The following is a 19,278-nucleotide window of genomic DNA, read 5'->3' on the forward strand; positions in this document are numbered from 1 at the left end:
AGAGTGGAGGGCAGACAGATATGGAATGATGAAGATGATGGAAGATGAGGCAGCACTATATAAAGTGGATGGTCAACATCGCCTACCACTACAGCATGATGGTAAATCATCACCAGCAATCATGTCTCCTATTATAGCTAAAAACAACAAAACAAACTGCATATTTTTTTGTAGGTATGCTGAAGAGCATGGTTTCCTACAGATAAAAGTCAGTGCTTCAAGAAATTATGACAAATGAAAAATGAAACAAAAGTCATTAGTGTCATGAAACTAAAATAATTTCTTTGGCAAGAATGGTCACTGCTGGGTTGTGGGACAATCACAAGTGAACTACACTTTCCACTCTAAACCATAATAAGCATGTGTATCATATCTGAGGAGAGTGTTTGGGTATTTTCAGAAACTAATGTCCAGGTACTTCTTTACATTCCTGCAATGGTGTGGTGCCAGTGTGACTATGTACAACTTTGTCTATCTATTGATGTATTGCCAGACGCCACAATCCCGGAAGGGGTAGCCATTTGACTTTGAGTTATTTGTTTTACGGGGTGGGGACTAACCCTCCACCAACCCACTAGCTGACACGTAGGGGGCACGTATGGTTTGGTTATATGGTTACCACCCAGCTTTGTAAATGGTTTCTTGACTTACAGGAAACCATTTGGCTTGTCACTCAATGTAAAGCCACCTGTAAAGGAAAGAAAAGCAATAAGAAGTGACAGGAAAGATGGGAAAAATAGGAAGAGGAGGGCAGGCACAGAAAAAGAATGATAAGGGCTAAGGAAGAAGTAGGCAGCACTACATCAAGTGAGTGGATGATGGTCACCACCACCGACCACTGTGCATCTTTGGTTTGTTTTCTCAATAGTTTTTCCAGCTATGGGAGCAGGACAGTCTGTTCTGAGGTTACTGGTTCGTAGATAAAATATTGAAAATTTGAATGAAGTATATTTTGATATCCAAGGCTAATAAAAGGATGCAGAATATAAAGGATGCCACAACATATATATATATATATATATATATATATATATATATATATATATATATATATATATATATATATATATATATATATATATAATTTTTTTTTTTTTTTTTACTAATTGTGGCTCCAACTTGTTTTTCATGAGAGAGTTGAGAGAAAGGAATATTGTTATTCAGCTGCCTCTAGAACTGAGTAGAATGGAATACATTATTGTTTGTTGGAAAGTTTGTGGCATATGAGCCACATAAACCACCATAATGACACACTTAACTAGAGACAGTGCTCAGACAGCAAGCAATGCTGTGTCCAAACTCTGACCATGTCTTGTGACCCTTGATCTTTGATTGACATACACCCATATTAATTCATGTCCTCCCATCCCCACACACAATGTTTGTGCCAGATCTGATCTACATTGACTCTTTCATTCATGAGATATGATCCACACCCTGAACTTTGACCCTGACACATGACCATGATATTTGAAATCTGCACCAAAATCAAATCACTTCTTCCTAACCTTACACACACTGTACGTGCCTTTTTATCCAAATTGGTAGAAAGATAGCTAAGAGAGCAGAGCAATGCTGTGACCAAACTCTGACCTTGGCCTGTGACCCTGACCTTTGACTGATCTGCACCACAAATACAATACCAGAATCAATTTTGATCCATATCACATCAGGTATATAAGAGACAATTTGTTAACATAGATACATACAAACTGTACATGTGTTTGTACATACATGGAAACCAACTCAATAACAATAGGTATGCCTTCGGTATCGCTGGCTGAGAGGAGTGACATCCACTACTACTTTTTTACACTAAGGTCCTACCTTGAGTGATAAGCTCCTAGTAACGTTGGGCAATACAATGCTATACCCCAAGACAGTCCCATTCCTCACAACGAAACTTCAGTACTCACAGTTTATACTGTACTACATATGTCATACAAGATGTAAACAAAACATATGCAAAAGAATATTACTATTTAACACACCAGATGCAGTTCTGGAGCAGTATCACATTGTGCACTCTCTTCTTTGCAAAACTAAGGCATTGCCCCTATACAAAGGACTTGTTGGAGTGTGCAGGATTTTGCATATCAGTAAAACCAATTATCACTAACAAAATGCAACACAGAATAACAAACATACATGCATATAAAGTAACTAAGTTACAGTTTAAAAATTCACCAAAGTACAGTATGGTGACAGTGAAAAACAAACCGACAGCAGGTCCAGGATGTAAACATCTAAACAATTAAGCAAGGCATCCACAAGTCAGTGCCTTACCATAATTACTTACACTGCATTGTACCACTAAAAATACACCTGTGACTGTTGCTAAGCAGAAAATTTAAATCAGGGGGAGAAGGGTGTGTGAAATATTTGCAGAAAAAGGTAAATAACTCTTCAGTACTTCTCAGTGATGGGTTTTAAACAAATTTGGAAAGTCACCACCCCCAATTTTCACCTCCAAGTTGCTATGAGAGACTGTTATACACACGAAACAAGTACAATATGTCTATTACTCTACCAAGAGAAATAATACTGGCCAGCATTATGAAAATATACTGTACACCGGATTTTATGCCAAATCTCTATTTGTAACGTACTTCATCCATCCATCGATCCATCATCCAATCCTTTGTTGCCCCATGAGGAGCATAGGAGCCTGGAGTTAGGCAAGTTGGTCCTCACATTTAAGATGAAAGTGACCAGCCTCACTCATCCCTGAACGGCATTATGTGAGAAATAAACCCCAACCACCCCTTGGATATGAACCTGCACTGGCTTAATCCGATTGGAGTACCTTAATTGCTCACCAAGTGCCATAATTTGGTTATATGGTTACCACTCAGCGTAGTAAATGGTTTCTTGGTGTACAGGAAGCCATTTGGCTTGTCACTCAACGCAGTCACCAATAGGCAGACGGAAGAGGAAAGAATGAAGGAAAGAAAGACAGAACAACTGTATTATAATTTCTACCATTCAGTAATGGACTTCATATACAGTACATCTCAATATTCTCATTTAAATGTATTCAAATTTGCATGTACAGTATCCTCTTCTTTCATTGGTCAAGTCTCACTGCTGTAAAGCATAACACTTCTCACTTGTTTTGTAGAAAATGCTTTCTGCATGGAAGGAGAGCACTTTTATGGTCAGAAGAGAGCAATTCCCTAAACTTCCTACATCCCCTTCTCATTTTAGCAAAGAATCTAGAATTTGCTCCTCCTGCACTCAGCTAATCTCCCAGGTAGCAAAACTCCTTCATGCATTCCAAGCAGCTGTCACCCCAAACAACACTCTGTTTACTCTGTTCAATCGTCAACAGCCAAAACATCTCTCCATACTGCACAATGAAAATGTCTCTCATCCTGCTGTCTACCTCCATCACCACTACGTCTCATAATAATCCATTTATTACAAGCTGTACCTGCAATGTTGCAAAGCATTTTCATGAAACATAATACATCTAATTTCATTATCGATAGGGCATTGAAGGCAACTAAAAGGGACTAGAAATCCTTCTCCTCTGTACTGATAAAAGGATGATGCTCTCTCTTCTCAAAACAGAAACTGCACACACTCTTAGTTCCTATGGCACAGGACTGGGAAGGATGGGAGGGGGAGGGGGGAAATGTAAAAGGGACTAGAAATCCTCCTCCTTTGTACTGATAATAGGATGATGCCCTCTCTGTCCAAAACAGAGACTGCACACACTCTTAGTTCCTATGGCACAGGACTGGGAAGGATGGGAGGAGGAGGGGGGGGGGGATATGTATCAGATCTGCTTTCTATTCTCATTCATGCTCCCAAGAGAGATCATGGTTGCCCTTGTGATGTTACCTACTCTGACAAGGACAACTGTAACTGTAACAATACATACTGTATAAGGTCCAATGCAAAACCATACCTCCTCACAAGGAGAGTTGTAGCCAGATGTAACCCTTCCCAACGTTGGCAAAGTAACAATGGGAGAGAGGTCTGTAGTGAGAGCAATGTTTGTGAAAGTTGAAGTGTTGTAATGGCCATACTTGTGTGTAGTGTATGTCACACTGTATGTTAATGGTATAAACCAACAAGGTGCAACTATATGAAAAGATACTGTACAGTATTGGCAGCCATGACTTAGGATCTGAAGCCTAAATTTGTGGTATTACATGCAGATCAAGAGACAAACAAGCTACTACCAAGCCACTGTGAAAACAAATCCATGTTTACTGTTGATGATGATGATATTGATACCTTAGTTGCAATCTTTCACAGTTATGATCCATACTTTTTAATAATAAATTTCAAACATCATCAGCTGCTAATATTAGCAGCAGAGCCATCTATTTTGAACTACAACTTCTTCATATGCTGTACATTTTAATTTTCAATATGAACCCATCAATCCATGTACAATATACTAAAAATTTTTCCACTGTACTATACAAATAAGAATTTTCCCCAAAAGATGGTAACCTAGAATATCAAATACTTTAAGGTTAGTAAAATCATCTGCACTTCTTTCTTGCCTTCAAAAGGCACAGTGTATCCTTTTCCTGCACACTGTCACATCATTGCTGGTTTCATACAAAACATATTGCCAACTTAACAGAGTATCTTTCCATCTGACTATACCTATACACTTCTCCAGCTTCTATATTGTGCTGAAAGCTATACATTAACTACTGTATATGAATAATAGGTGATAAAAATCTATCAGTACAGTACTGTAATGAATGTACAGTATATGTTACAAAATGATATGGTTATCTGGTCTGGTACTGAAATATCCATATTCAAATCCATAATAATAATAATATTTAATAGATGCACAGGCAATTCTTTTGCTTATTACCTGTATTTGATATAAACAAAATTTACTACTCACAGGGTTTCATGAAAAATCTACATAGAAATGCCATTATGAGAAGAGTTTGCACTGATAAAGTGGTCATTCTTTAGGAATAATAACTTGGCCTACATACAGTAAAAGTCCTCGTTCAGGCACTCTTATGGGTTGAAGCTGTCCACTTAAAAAAAAAAAAAAAAAAAAAAAAAAAAAAAAAAAGACATTAGCTAGATGAAATGACTGTGCTACATTTTACTGCAGTTGCAATATTCACAGCACTTACTCCACTCCCTGACATAGGGCAGAAATTTACCTTCAAATGCATCTGTTCCTGCCTACTTCAATGTTTTTAATAGTAACAATAAATCAAAAGTTTGTAAAAATTTAAAACAGGGAACAAAACCCAAACTAAAGGGCTGACTAGATTTAAAATACCTGGTAGCACAAAAACATTCTCCTTTAACCTGAGAGCTGGAGACAATGAACAATGACTTCTACTGCAGAATGAAGTACTGTATATATATATACTGTATATATATATATATATATATATATATATATATAAGTAAAAGTCCTATTATTCGGCTGATTATTCGGTAGATCTGACATATCAGCAGTTTTGAGAAATAGTTCCATTTACGAAAATCTTTGATTGTTCGGTAGATGTCTGGAATCATCTCGGCAGTCCATGAAGTGTTATCTGTGACTTGTAGGCCTAATGTTTCATTACACTTCTGTATGTTCACTAATTTCTATATTTTTTCAGATTCAGGTATAGTACTGTATAGAGTACAACACTGCACAGTAACATACAGTACAGTAACCACCCCCACCAAATTAGCGAGGGTTGAGTTCCAAGCCCCCTCACTAATTCTTGAAATTCGTTCATTCTTGACGCCAGATGATTATCTTCACATCTTTAAGAAAAATAAATTGATTCCCCCCAAAATCTGCTACAAAATATACCCTGCCCATTATACCATGGACCCCATGGTTTGGGTTAGGCCTACAGGTTGGGGTGACTGGTTCCCACACACTCGTTTGCCAAAATGGTCCCTAGATGACCGCAGAATGAAACATATATGTGTCCATTCATGATTACTTAATAATACCATGTGAAATAGCAATGAAATATAATAACCAAGGCTGCCAAATGTCAGAAGCAAGTCACTGGATGGACGTTGCATTTATATCTCTCTGCCTAGTTAACAGGGGCACCACAGCAGATTCCACTTCACCCTGTAAACTGGTTGGATGGTTACCACCCAGTGTTGTAATGTTTTTTTCCTGGGTTACAGGAAACCATTATCACTCAGTTTAGAGCCACTTGTGGAAAGAAGAATAATAAAATGACAGGAAGAAATGAGAGAAGTAGCATAAGAGGAAGGCAGACACAGAGATAGAATGAGAAAGGGATAGGAAGATGTAGACAGCACCTACAACTCATTATTTGTGGGAGGAATAAATGAATCATGGTGCATATTTATTTCCTGGCATCCAGATTTCTATTTTTCTTTAGTGTGTGTTTACATGTGCGCTCCCTGACCACTGTGTGTGTACCGATCCATTATGATCATACATTACATAGAAATATTGTACAGTACATGATGTGTGTGCGCACTCTGAACTTGATACGAGGCAAGTCGAACTTGTCCCTCTACCAGTTCCAGTAAAACGCTGCTCGAAGTAAGAGCACAAAATCTTCTGCCAACACTGAAATTCTCTGAACACAAGAAGTGCAAAATGCAACATGCAGAGCATCCACAGTACATAGAACTTTCATATTTTGGAGTGACAGTACCCTGCTAAGATGGATCCAGGTAAGAAAAGGATTGCTTAAACAGTATGCTACAAATTGCAGATCATGAGTTATATTAAAGAACATGGAAAAAGAGTAGCACAGAGACATTTTGGGTTAGGCGAAAGCCTAATATGTTACTGGCAAAAACAAGAAGATGAATAAAAAAAAAAGGTGAATCAGAGGAAGCACAACCTTGAGAGACCGATAGGACAGTGAAAAGAGTTAGAAAAGGAAATGATAACTTGTGTAACAGATCAATGAAATGTAGTTACACTGTGACAACAAAAACTATTATTAGTGAAGCAAAAGCCAGGGCAGCAGCATAAGGATCTGATGATTTTGGTGACACAAGTTGGGGTTACAGGTTCATGAAGCGAAACAGTCTAGCAACAGAAATGCATTCAAGGACAGCTCAGAAAATGACAGACCAGTATGAAGATAAAATACTCAATTTCAAAGATGTGTCATAAATTGCAGGAATGAAAATAAATAAGTATGAGCTTGATTAGACTGGGATTATGGAAAAAGTACCATTAACATTTGATATGCCGACAAATCAGTGTGTAGATGTTAAAGGTATTAAAACAGTCACTGCAAAGTCACCAGGTCACAAAAAGAGACATTATCCTGCTGTGCTATCAGGTTTTGATGATGGAACAAACTTCCCCCTCTTTTAATTTTCAAAATGAAAATCATGCCAAGAAGAAAAAATTCCTCCAAGCATTATTGTTCATGTCCATCCCAAGGGATGGATGGATGAAGCTAGGACAAATTTCAGGTTGGAAAAAGTATGGTCACATCCTGGGGGCCTCAAGAAACAAAACATGATAGTGTTGGACCAGTTCTATGTCTATAAGACTGAGAATACAAAAAAGATTCTAGGCAGACTAACATGCCACTTAAAACTAATGAATATCTATTAATGACCCATTATTTACGAAACAAGAATGGGCAAAGTGGATGAGGAGCCCACAGCATGACTTTACATCTACTAGTCACTGGAAGAGGCCAACAATTACAGTACTCAGGTATATAACTGGGTAGACAGTTGTGAAGTCATTTAAGAAGTGTGCCATCAGCAATGCCTTAGATGGTACAGAAGATGAACTTTCGTTTGCTGACAGTGACAGTTCATTAAAAGACACTGATAAATTTTCTGGTTTTGAAGATGATGACACAAGAGATGAATCTGAGGGCTCTGATGATGATTAAAATATTATTTCTTAATCCCCCTTTTCATATTATGCTACATTTTTATGGATTTGGACAATAAAAATATTTTATATCACCTACGGATGTGCAGTACGGTATTTTCCAGTGTGATATGTAGTAAAATTGACTGTATAAGAATAAATTTATAAAATTTGATTTGTAAATTACATTTTCCCCCTAAACATCCACTGCCAAATAATGAGTGCGTATCATATGCTGGTGTGCATTACATGGTGGGAAATACGATTATTTTCATCCAAATTATTCTACCGATTTCTTGCCGTATGTTACCCCATGATAATATTTTGTCATTCCAATTTTGTTCTATATTTTCACTTATCTCCACACCAAAAGGGAACTTACAGTCAAGGGTCTCACAGCCAGGAGCTTACTGAAGATTAATGAGTAGGCCTTAATGAGAATTGTGCTCAATCTACTGGCTACTGGGAAGGACATCATACTAATCTCTTCACTCTGATGACATACATCTAATTCTAGTTAATGGGTATTTCCTGATAATTCTACTAGGTTTAAGAGAGACTCAGACTGAAAAGGTTAGATATAGACTTCGTGCCCCTCACTAAAAGGGGTCACCCTCAACTTAGTAAAAAAAATTGTTGGACTTAGCAAGAACACTGTAAATCAATAAAACACATCACCAAAAGTAACACCAATTTGTCAGGTTAACACAGGCAGGAACCAGTTACTATACCCCTTAGTCACCTTAATACAGTATCACATGATATCAGACTAGTACAGTACTAATAATCAGACATTCTGTATACCTGTGAATAATCAGTTAGTTTCTTTGCTCAATGGCAAGTGTGAGGTTTATCAATGACTGTTATAAACGTTGCCTACATTCTGTACACAGTTGTTGTTCTGGCCCCATGCTCGACTAGAAGTGAACCCAGCGGATTGCAAGCTGAAGCTGTCCTTCACCTGCAGTCCATCATCTTCCTTACAGGAGAGAGGGAGAAAGTTAAGGGATATTTGTATAATTGGGCCCATTCATGTAAGTGACACTAAGTGAAGGCATTCCTCTCCAGCTGCAGACTGCACAAAAATTATGATGGATAGGTACTGTACAAGATAGGAGACAATCAGTAATGAATACCTGTATACTGTACACTACTGTATATACATGAGACACAGGAGAGGGTATAGTTTTAAAGAGTGACCTTGAAACCCAAAACAGATCTTGCTATTTCACATATATATACAGTACCATTATGCTACATGACATCATGTGTTATTTTGTACAAATGACCTTAGAGATGCAAATAAACATGGCTGATAAAGTTCTACCAGTGCTGACATGTATACAGTATACTGCATAAAGACAATACAGTACTATGGAGAGTAAATTACAATAATATAGTCATAAGAGAGCAAAGATAAAGTTTTTCATTCATTCATCATCTTTCACACAAGAATTCATGGAATATGAATAAAATGATGATGCTAAGTGAGAGCTGTACATTATTCCACTAAGACACTGCACCTATGACAAGACCTTATAATGTGGGCATTAGCCTTGAAAATGAGAAAAAGATGAGGAGTACAGTTTGAATGATTCCACAGATCATGGCATGTATTGGTTGTAGGAAGATCTTGGCTTGGTACAGCACAAAACCCAAGGCTGCACTAGTAGCTGCTGACATGACTAGGGTGGTGAGCAGACCAATCAACAAAACGCATGCAGCAGAAAACCTGTGGAACAGCAAATATTTAGTATTTGGTCCAAACGAAACACTTGACGCAATAGAAAGACCCTGAGAAATGATATCTTGATCCCTCTGTTGAATTCAGCATTCTTTTTCAGATGTTTTACTGATCACAATTGATGTTTCTCATATGAGGCATCCGGGGCCACAAGGGCAACCGCACCAAAATACAGAAAACAGGATTTTTCTCGGTTCAAGGCGTCTAGATATATACGCACCACGTGTTTCGAAATGCCAAGTGAAATTGTACCTTACAGTCTCTCAAAATAAGGCTCAAAGTCGCATGATTTTGAGAGGAAAAACAGTGTACCAACTTCATCACTCCAGCCTACTAGGGTGAGAAAAAATGTTTCCCCGAGCTAGACCTTATTAGATCACATAGCCCTGCTAGGTGACAGGAGGGCGCTACCCCTCCCGGTATGGCAGCTACCGGGCGTGGCTCGAACTCACGACCCCCCCGTCCCGAGTCCAACACTTTACCAGTGTGCCACCCTGTCCCCTCCATTAGGGCGAGCGGACGGGCCAATAGCACGGCGGCTTTCATCCGCCTGTGTTTACATCGGGTGGCTCGGCCAATCACTGGTGTCTTACTACACACTCTTTAACACTCACACCAATCTTCCTGCCAACCCTGTGATCTAAGGACGGAACGTCAAGACCCCACTTATTATACCTACTTTTACACCAAAAACCACATCAACATGTCATCTAATGGTAGTGAGAGTGAAGGAGAAGGGCATAAGGTTACAAGCAACCATCAGAGGCACTGTCATGAGTGGAAAAAGTCGCCTTCGGCGTCGGTATTTGCCAACAGGACTAAACATTCGTGCATTGTACACCCTCTACCTAGAATTTCTTGCCAGTAACGGGAAATCAGAAGAGAAAGTGTCTAGGGACAAAGAGTGCATGTTTAATAGTGAATTAAACATCAGTTTTGAACTCTCAAAGGCCGACACGAGTATTAATAACTGCTCCACTTCACACTTCAACTGATGCCTGTACTCTGCATTATTTTAAGGTAGATGTGTGTGGTGAAATGCTGAAGCATGGGGAAAAGATAGTAGTAGAATGGATGTGGAAGATGTGCAGATTGGCCTGGGAGGAGGGTAGAGTCCCGGAGGATTGGAAGTCAGGTATAATTATTCCCTTGTACAATGGAAAAAGGGGAAAAAGAAGTGTGTGGTAATCATAGGGGCATTTGTCTTCTTAGTATAATAGGAAAAGTGTATGGTAGGATACTTATTGACAAAGTTAGAGAAAGAACAGAGGAATTAGTTGGAGAAGCACAGGGACGCTTTAGGAAGGGAAGAGGTTGTGTAGATCAGCTATTCATTCTTTGATCTTTAGTGGAAAAGTTTCAAGAGAAGGGAAAGAAGTTGTATGCGGCTTTCATGGATTTGGAGAAAGCATATGACAGGGTGGATAGACAAGGATTGTGGAAAGTATTAAGAATATATGGAGTAGATGGAAAGTTGTTGAATGCTGTGAAGAGTATGTATGATGGTGCTAAGGCTGCAGTGCGTGTGGAAGGTGAACTAAGTGAATTTTTCTCTTTGGAGGTTGGGTTGAAACAGGGATGTCATGTCTCCATGGTTGTTCAATCTGTTCATGGATGGGGTAATAAAAGAGGTACAAGGTAGGGTAGTGGACGTTGGAGTGGCCCTGGTGAGAGAGGATAGTGTTTGGAAACTCCCTGTACTGTTGTTTGCAGATGATACTGTGTTGTTGAGTGAAGACGAAGGGGAGCTGCAAGGCTTGGTGGATGAGTTTGGGAGAGTGTGCAAGAAACGGAATCTAAAGGTGAATGTAGGGAAGAGTAAAGTGATGGTCTTTAAGAGAGGTGAAGTCCGTGAATGTACAGCGAGGTTGGATGGCGAGGAATTGGAAAATGTGAGTACGTTTAAGTACTTGGGTAGTGTGATGAGTAAGGATGGAGGTTTGGAGGGTGAAGTGCTTGAAAGGGTACAGCAGGGAAGAAAGGTTGCTGGTTCTTTGAAAGCAGTGATAAGAAACAGGGAAGTGAGCATGGAAGTGAAAAAGTTACTACATGACAGTATTGTGATACCAACTCTAACGTATGGAAGTGAAGCTTGGACATTGTTGGAGGGACACAAGTCAAGAGTGAGAGCAGTGGAAATTAGTTATTTAAGAGGAGCCTGTGGAGTCACATGGAGAGACAGGTTGACGAATGAGGATATAAAGGAGCGTTGTGGTGTGGGTGTGGATGTGGATGTGATAGGAAGTGTTATGAGGAACACACTGAGGTGGTTTGGCCATGTGGAGAGGATGGAGGGTGAAAGACTGACGAAGAGAATGTATGTGAGTGAGGTGGAGGGGGGAAGTGGGAGGGGGAGGCCGAGGATGAGATGGAAGGATGGAGTGGAGAGGTATATGAGAGAGGGGGGTGTGAGTTGGGAGCAGGGCAGTGAAATGGCAGGGGACAGGACGACATGGAGGCGATTTGTTTGTGGCCACCCAAAACGGGATTGAGGCATCTGGCAACAGATAGATAGATAGATAGATAGGTGTAATGAATTGAAACCACTGCTGTGTTCTTTATTAAGTATATTATTGCACTGGCATAAACATTTAAGGTTTTCTGGTCATAAAGTTCATCTCTGTTGACATAACAGTGCTTCTGGTCGGATACTTGAGATGATATTTTTTCTGTACATTTGCCAAAAATCAGAGAAATAGTTTACAGCCATGGTGTTGGTATATTAATGTTCATTATGTAATGAAATTTCACTGTTTAATAATTTAACCCCCCCCTCCAAAAAAAAAGACACACATATACTTTCGGACTGTCATATAACGTCTTTTTCTTCAATCTGCTTTTTCCTACATGTTAAAAATTTGCCAAAAATGGGGAAATTTACTTATGACCAGTTTTTTTGTTTCAGTGTGTTCAGTACATTTGTATATACCTTTCATTTGCATGCAATAACATAGCAATATTGCAATATTTTCTGAACACTGTAAATTTGGGGGATTGCTCTGCAACAAACTTGGAACAAAAAAATTTGCATGAACATACCATTTTTTTTTTTTTTTTTTTTTTTTAAGGGAATTATTCACCTTGATTGTACAAATCAAAAGATACCACATACGCATACCGGTACTTCTCATACACATTATATGGTAGTGCAGAAGTATTAAATTTAACGTGCAATATCTCAAAACTCACTTTTGGTGCGGTTGCTCTTGTGGCCCCGGATGCCTCATATTTGCATGGGTGCACACATCTCCCTAAACAAACACACATATTCACAAATGAGTAAATAGCAGTATCTAAAATGATATGGTAAATAATTTTAAAAGCTTTTCTAAAAATAAACCAGCAAGTATATATTAGTGTAGATTAATACCTGTACCATACAACACTTCAGGCTGCAACAAGAGTTAAGATATGTGTAGTACAGTACTGTGTACATTTTGCAGAGAGCAGAGTTACAAGTTTGTTAAGTGTTCCCCTGAATCATTTTATGATACTCTCTACTGCTCTTTTCTGAATAAATGCATTTCTCACAGCACTGGTGTGCCAATTGTTATTTACTTAAATTTTCAGAACAACTACTCTTCACAGAGCTGTATCCCAATATCATGCCGCCAGGAATGCAAAGTACAGGTTAGAACTTGAATGGATAAAACAGTTCACTGCAGTTCATAAGAACAGGTTCAAATCCTGCCTAGAGCAGCGAATTGTTTGTTTATTGGTATATAAATTTACTTTACCGGTTTTTACAGGTAATTCTCATTTAATAAATGCTCTGGCATATCACCCAGTTTAATATTACCAATCTAGTCCTGAGTGAGATCACCCAAGCATTTCATAACAGGGAAGATACATATTACTACCCAAGTATGGTAATGATACATTTGGGCAAGTGAGGACCCCTCTGCATGAGGCATCTACTAGACTTTAGTACTACAATGGACTAGCCTATGACCATATCTGATCCAAGAGTAGGGACAGAGACAGGAAAAAGGGAAGTAGGCTGGATAGGGATTGGATCAAAAGGAGAGGACAGAAAGGGAAGTCAACTGGAGAAGGAGAGAGAGAAATGTCGCACAGTGGTACAGCAGGAAGAAAAGTGGAGGAAAAGGATATGAGAAAACTGATAAAGACATGATAAAGTAGGGCAAGAGTACACTGGATATTAAGTGGGCAATGGTGACAGAAGGCAAGGGAGGGTCAGTGGGGAAAGAACTGAGAAGGGAAGGTAGGAATGAGGAATTAGGATGAGGGAAATCTAGAATAAGAATGCAGTTGAGAGACAAGGGGTGCCTTGTGGAATAAATAGCATGAATGGAGGCGGGGGAAAGAGTGACTAAAGAGAAAGTGGCAAGAATGAATAAAGGAGGTTTACACAGTACAGAATAAGGGAAGAAGGAACAGAGTGAAGAGAATGAGGGAATGAATGAGAATAAGGAGGGAAAGTGAATGGAGAAAAATATAATGAAAACCAAAGAAAGGGTTGAAGGAACAATTTCTTGCTTTTTTGTACAATAATTTGTCAGCCTTGTACATCATATAACCAACTTTCATTATGGTACTATGTCTCTTATGGCAGTAACAGCAACCTTATGCTTCATATGAAATGCTATCTTACCTTCCATATTTATGTTGCCTGAGCATAAGGAAGGCAATAATGGCTGACACAACGTGGATAAACATAACAGAGAAGAAACCCCATAGGAAGATGCCCTGCCACAGCTCAGAGAAAGTTTTAAGTTCCTTTTCTTCATCATCAGGTACGACCTCTGAATATGAAGTTGATTCCTGTCGTGTGCTGTACGCAACCACTGCCCCAGCGCCACCAAGGAGTCCAGCCCCTGGACCCCATACTGTCACCAACCCAGCCACTGCCCTTACTAGGCAACCCACTCCAACCCAACTTCCAGAGTTCCATCCTTTATGCTGCACCATTATCCATGGGTTGCATTCTTGTGCCTGTTAGGATGAAAGACAACACAAAAAATTTATCTTTTCATTACTATGGTCATTTTTTAACTGTTCTGGCTAATGCATTCAGTTATAATGAAATTAATAAAATTATTCAGCATTTGCCTGAATAAAATTAAGAAGGCATACAGCACCGAAAAGTTTAAATAAGAAGATAAATTTAAACTTTACAACTGCTAAGCAGTTCCCCAACTACATAAAATAGCCTACCACTTCGCCATAACAAAATCTGTTGATGCTAACATTACTTACAATGACAGTTAAGACAAGATACTAATGCTCAAGAAATTATGTAATTTTACCCAGGCATCAAGTATATTACTTTTCCAGGGAAAAGTCCCTCATCATCTAACTAACCATTACTAACTCTTCACTACATTAACAATAAAAAAAAATCGGTAGTATGATAGGATCCTAGTACCATCTCAATTTTAATTTTTTAAAAATCTGGAGTATTATTAACTATGAGGATACTGGTATTTAAAAATGAGAAATTATAGCTTCAGTGCAGTTTATGTTGGGCATCTTGGTTTAATGTTGTTTCTTTTTTTCTTCTTTTACTACTCATATCTGAATCTGTTCTGAAACAAATTTGATTAGCTATAATGCTCAAGGTGAGTTAGGGACCTGTACTGTACAGTATTTTTTGCTTCATTAAATGATGTTACGATAATATCTATCTATCTACCTATCTATCTATTGCTAGGTGCCATAATCCCATAAGGGGTGGCCATTTGACTTTGAGTTTTATTTTTTTACGGGGAGTGGCACTAACCCACCACCAACCCACTTGTTGACAAGTAGGGAGCACGTATGGTTTGGTTATATGGTTACCACCCAGAGTTGTAAATGGTTTCTTGGCTTACAGGAAACCATTTGGCTTGTCACTCAATGTAAAGCCACCTGTAAAGGAAAGAAAAGCAATAAGAAGTGACAGGAAAGATGGGAGAAATAGGAGGAGAGGAGGGCAGGCACAGAATAAGAATGATAACGGCTAAGGATGAAGTAAGCAGCACTACATCAAGTGGGTGGATGATGGTCGCCACCACCTACCACTAAACCATCCATCCATCCATCATCCAATCCTACATTGCCCCATGAGGAGCATAGGAGCCTGGGGCTAGGCGAGTTGATCCTGGCGTTTAAGAAACTGACAATAAAAAGTCCAACTAGTGTGCATAATCATGGAAATGTTACTGAGGCAAAAATGGACATGTTCAGCAAAAACCACAACTGCAGTTCAAGTATTTTGAAGTGTTTTCTATAAACTGTATGGTATACCTTACCATCTGCTATGGTAACACTTTTCTTTTGTAATGCTTTTGTCACAAATGACCCCCCAGAGGTTATTGAAGACAAATGTCAGCAGATAATGATTATTCTATAAAAAGAACTTATTTCAAAATATCTGAATATGGTAGATGCAGGTTTTCCAACCCAAAATGATATGCAACAATTTAAAGTCCATTTTCTTTCACACCATCAAACTATAATATACAAATTGGTTACAGGCAATGAAAAAATAAAATGGCTCACAACATCCCAAGTGCTGAATGGATGAAGTTGAGCCAGTCACTTCTTAGCTGCACTGCTAGCTAACAAATGACATCATTTTCTGCAGTGTATAATACATATTACGGTAAAACCAACCATTTTGCTTGCTTTTCAGCGTTAAGATTCTCCAACCATATTTTCAATATTATATCTAAAACTGTATCCAAAAGTACTACAAGTACAGAACCGCTATTTTGGATTACAAATATCTAAATACTGCAGAACAATGTTATTCATTCAGTTCCTACGCAGTTTCATATACCATACCACGGGCTAATTATTTTTAATTCAGAAAGATGACACAATATACAGTACAGTTTATGTAAATTCTGACACAGTCAGACAATTTCATTCAGATTAGGGGCAGGGTTGGATTTTTTTTTTTTTTTTTTTTTTTTTTTTTTTTTTTTTTACCCAACCCACTGGTTTTGTGGGGTTTTATTGGGGCGTTGTTTTTTTTCTTTTTCCACATATTTATATGTAAATCAGTTAAAATAAGCAATTAAAAAGTAATTTACAGTGAAACAGAAGGTTTTATGTGTTACGGTATCTGAAGAACAGACACTTGTGTAAGGCATGTTTTTGTTACAAGGTGGTCCGGTTGGACAAAGCCTCTGTTAACTTGTACTGTACAGGAAATGGAAGGGTGAGGTAGGCTTGACTACTCCTGACTCAGTACTCAGTCTCAGTTTCTCCTTGGTAGTGATAGAATGACAGCAACAAAATCCCTGCTGGTAGCGGCAGAAAAAAAGGCAACAGAATGGAATGAAGTTGATATTTAAGAAAATGATAAACAGAAAGCAGCCTGGAAATACTGCAACCAAATAATAAGTGCTAAAATTGAAAGAGTGAGAACTCACATCCAAAAATGCCCCAAGAGGAAAGTTCATTATAGGGAAAAGGCAGGTGAGTTACTGAGTAAGGCAATTAGAAAGACTAAATAAGTACCGGTAATTGTAAACCTACATTTTTGTATATAAAATTTAACTATATTAAAAAAAAAAAAAAAACTAAAGCTGTTGTGTGTGTGTGTGTGTGTGTGTGGTTATTTTTAATGCAAACCCTGATTAGGGAGAAACCCTTCATCGTGAAAATGGCAGAAGTCTCTATTAACCCCTTCAGTACAAGAGGTCTACCCGACACTGAAATCAAATACTGTTGTCTGATGATAACAGGGTTAGTTTAAATGATGTCACTGTAGTACCAAAATGGTAAGTTCCTTCGCTTCATTTATAAAGGCTTCGACATGCTCACAAGCCCATACATGCTAGCAAGCCCATGCCTTGGTCACCTAATAGCAACTCCCCATGCTGCTCAGTCTCTGTAAATAAGCTAAAAGATGGAAATGTACCACTGGCCCCATCTGCACAGTCCCTAGCCAGATGGGGGAACAGGGACAACCCTTTCCTGGCCCAGCCGTGCTGGGAGCCTGCCCCATGCCCTCCTTTCAAGTCTGCCACTAGATAGTGAATGAAAGTTTTCCAATTATATGCTCCTACTGACACCAACCCCTGTATTGTAGTAGGATAGGATGTCTGGTGTGTAACGTATGTACATGCAGAATAGCGAACAAAGAACAGTTAGAGAAATATATTTGGGAGTGTATGACTGCTTTCTCTCTGTTATTGACAAATGAGAAAAAAGTGAATAAAAGGTGATGGTCTAAGCTAGTTCTGAGAGCTAGAGAAATGGGATACCCTGCTCTCCCTATCACTAGTTTTTCCATCCTCCGCAGGAGTACTGCCCTGATCAACTGAAGCTACAACTTACTTCCAAGGACACATACAAATTATCTTGTAATAGCCTACTGTACTTCATTTTGCAATTTCAAAGCTATACTTCTTGGTTAAATTGGGTTAGTTATTTATGGCATGTTAGGTGAGATATGGAATTTTTTAAATTTATGGATAAACACAGGGTATGTGGTTAATTTTTCTATACCAGTTCCTTCAGAATTTAATAAAAACAGAAACCCAGATGTAAAACATATACAGGTTCCCGGTACTGGAACTGGTTCAAGGGCACAGCATCCCCCGCCCCCTCGGTTTTTCTGAAGCCTTTTCATGTGATTCCACTCACTTTTTGAACAAGGCATTTCCACACAAGATGAAGGTGAATTTAATCATATAAAAACAAGAAAAGCCTTGTTTTATCTACAAAACTTGTGTCTGCCCAGAAGTAAAAATTTACTAAGATTAGTTAGGGATATTATTTTGGAATTACATCCACTTAACAGACTGAAATTAATATGTTCACCATTTGGTTTATGCAGTTTTAGGCAATTTATCTGGTATATATACCACGTTGAGTACACCGCTTCCCGTCCGATCAGCGAAGTTAAACAACGTTGGGTCTGGTTAGTACTTGGATGGGTGACCGCCTGGGAACACCAGATGCTGTTGGCATCCCTACGTGTCAAGTGGGGTTGGTGGAGGATTAGTGCCCCTCCCTGTAAAACAATTAACTCTAAGCCGTTGGCCACCCCGTTTGGGATACATGGCGTCTGGCAATGAATGATGATGAATATACCTGGAACAAAAACGTCAGATATCGTGGTGGTAGGTGGTGAAAACCATCATCCACTGACTTGATGCTCGGTGGCTTGCTTCTTCCTTCACCTTTATCATTCGTTTTCTGTGCCTGTGCTCCTCTCTTCCTACTTCCCCCATCTTTCCTCTCACTTTTTATTAAGGTTGTCTTCTTTCCTTTTCAGGTGGCTTTACACTGAGTGACAAGGCTAATAGTTTCCTGTATGCCAGGAAACTGTTTACTGTGCTAGAGGGTAACCATATAAAAAACCCACACGTGTTTCCTACGTGTCAACAAGTGGGTTGGCAGAGGGTTAGTGCCCCTCCCTGTAAAACCACTAACTCAAAGACAAACAACTAACCCTCATGGGATTATGGCATCCGGGTACAGATACCATAGATAGAAAGAAGGTTAGGTTAGGTTGGGATACGATAGGTTTGTTACCGGTAGTCTTGAAATACTGTAGATGCAATATGAGATGAAGACAGGAGCTAGAGGATATCCTCCACAGATTCTTATTTACCAAGTACCTGTATATACATAAAAAATTATTTGTGATGGATGCTTACTGAAGGGAAAGTGCTCAGAATTGCTTGTCATTAATAAGGACATTAATTTCCTTGTCCATTAGTTGGGTGCAATTCTGAAA

General features: G+C 38.8%; 1 protein-coding gene and 1 pseudogene across 1 annotated transcript; one reads left to right on the plus strand and one right to left on the minus strand.

Moving 5' to 3' along the window:
* Positions 1 to 9,330: 9,330 nt before the first annotated feature.
* LOC145414917 (transmembrane protein 170B) lies at positions 9,331 to 14,510 on the minus strand. The gene is made up of 2 exons (XM_080284332.1): positions 14,194 to 14,510; positions 9,331 to 9,566 (listed from the first exon to the last, which is right to left on the minus strand). Exons 1-2 carry the CDS (start codon positions 14,508 to 14,510, stop codon positions 9,371 to 9,373), a joined length of 513 nt encoding a protein of 170 aa, XP_080140458.1. The 3' UTR covers positions 9,331 to 9,370.
* Positions 14,511 to 18,386: 3,876 nt separating this feature from the next.
* Positions 18,387 to 18,505, plus strand: LOC145415197 (5S ribosomal RNA; annotated as a pseudogene).
* The last annotated feature ends 773 nt before the right edge of the window (positions 18,506 to 19,278 follow it).

The sequence above is a fragment of the Coenobita brevimanus genome, chromosome 101, assembly GCF_032717465.1.
Source record: "Coenobita brevimanus isolate Jiangsu-jjx chromosome 101, ASM3271746v2, whole genome shotgun sequence".
NCBI lineage: Eukaryota > Metazoa > Arthropoda > Malacostraca > Decapoda > Coenobitidae > Coenobita > Coenobita brevimanus.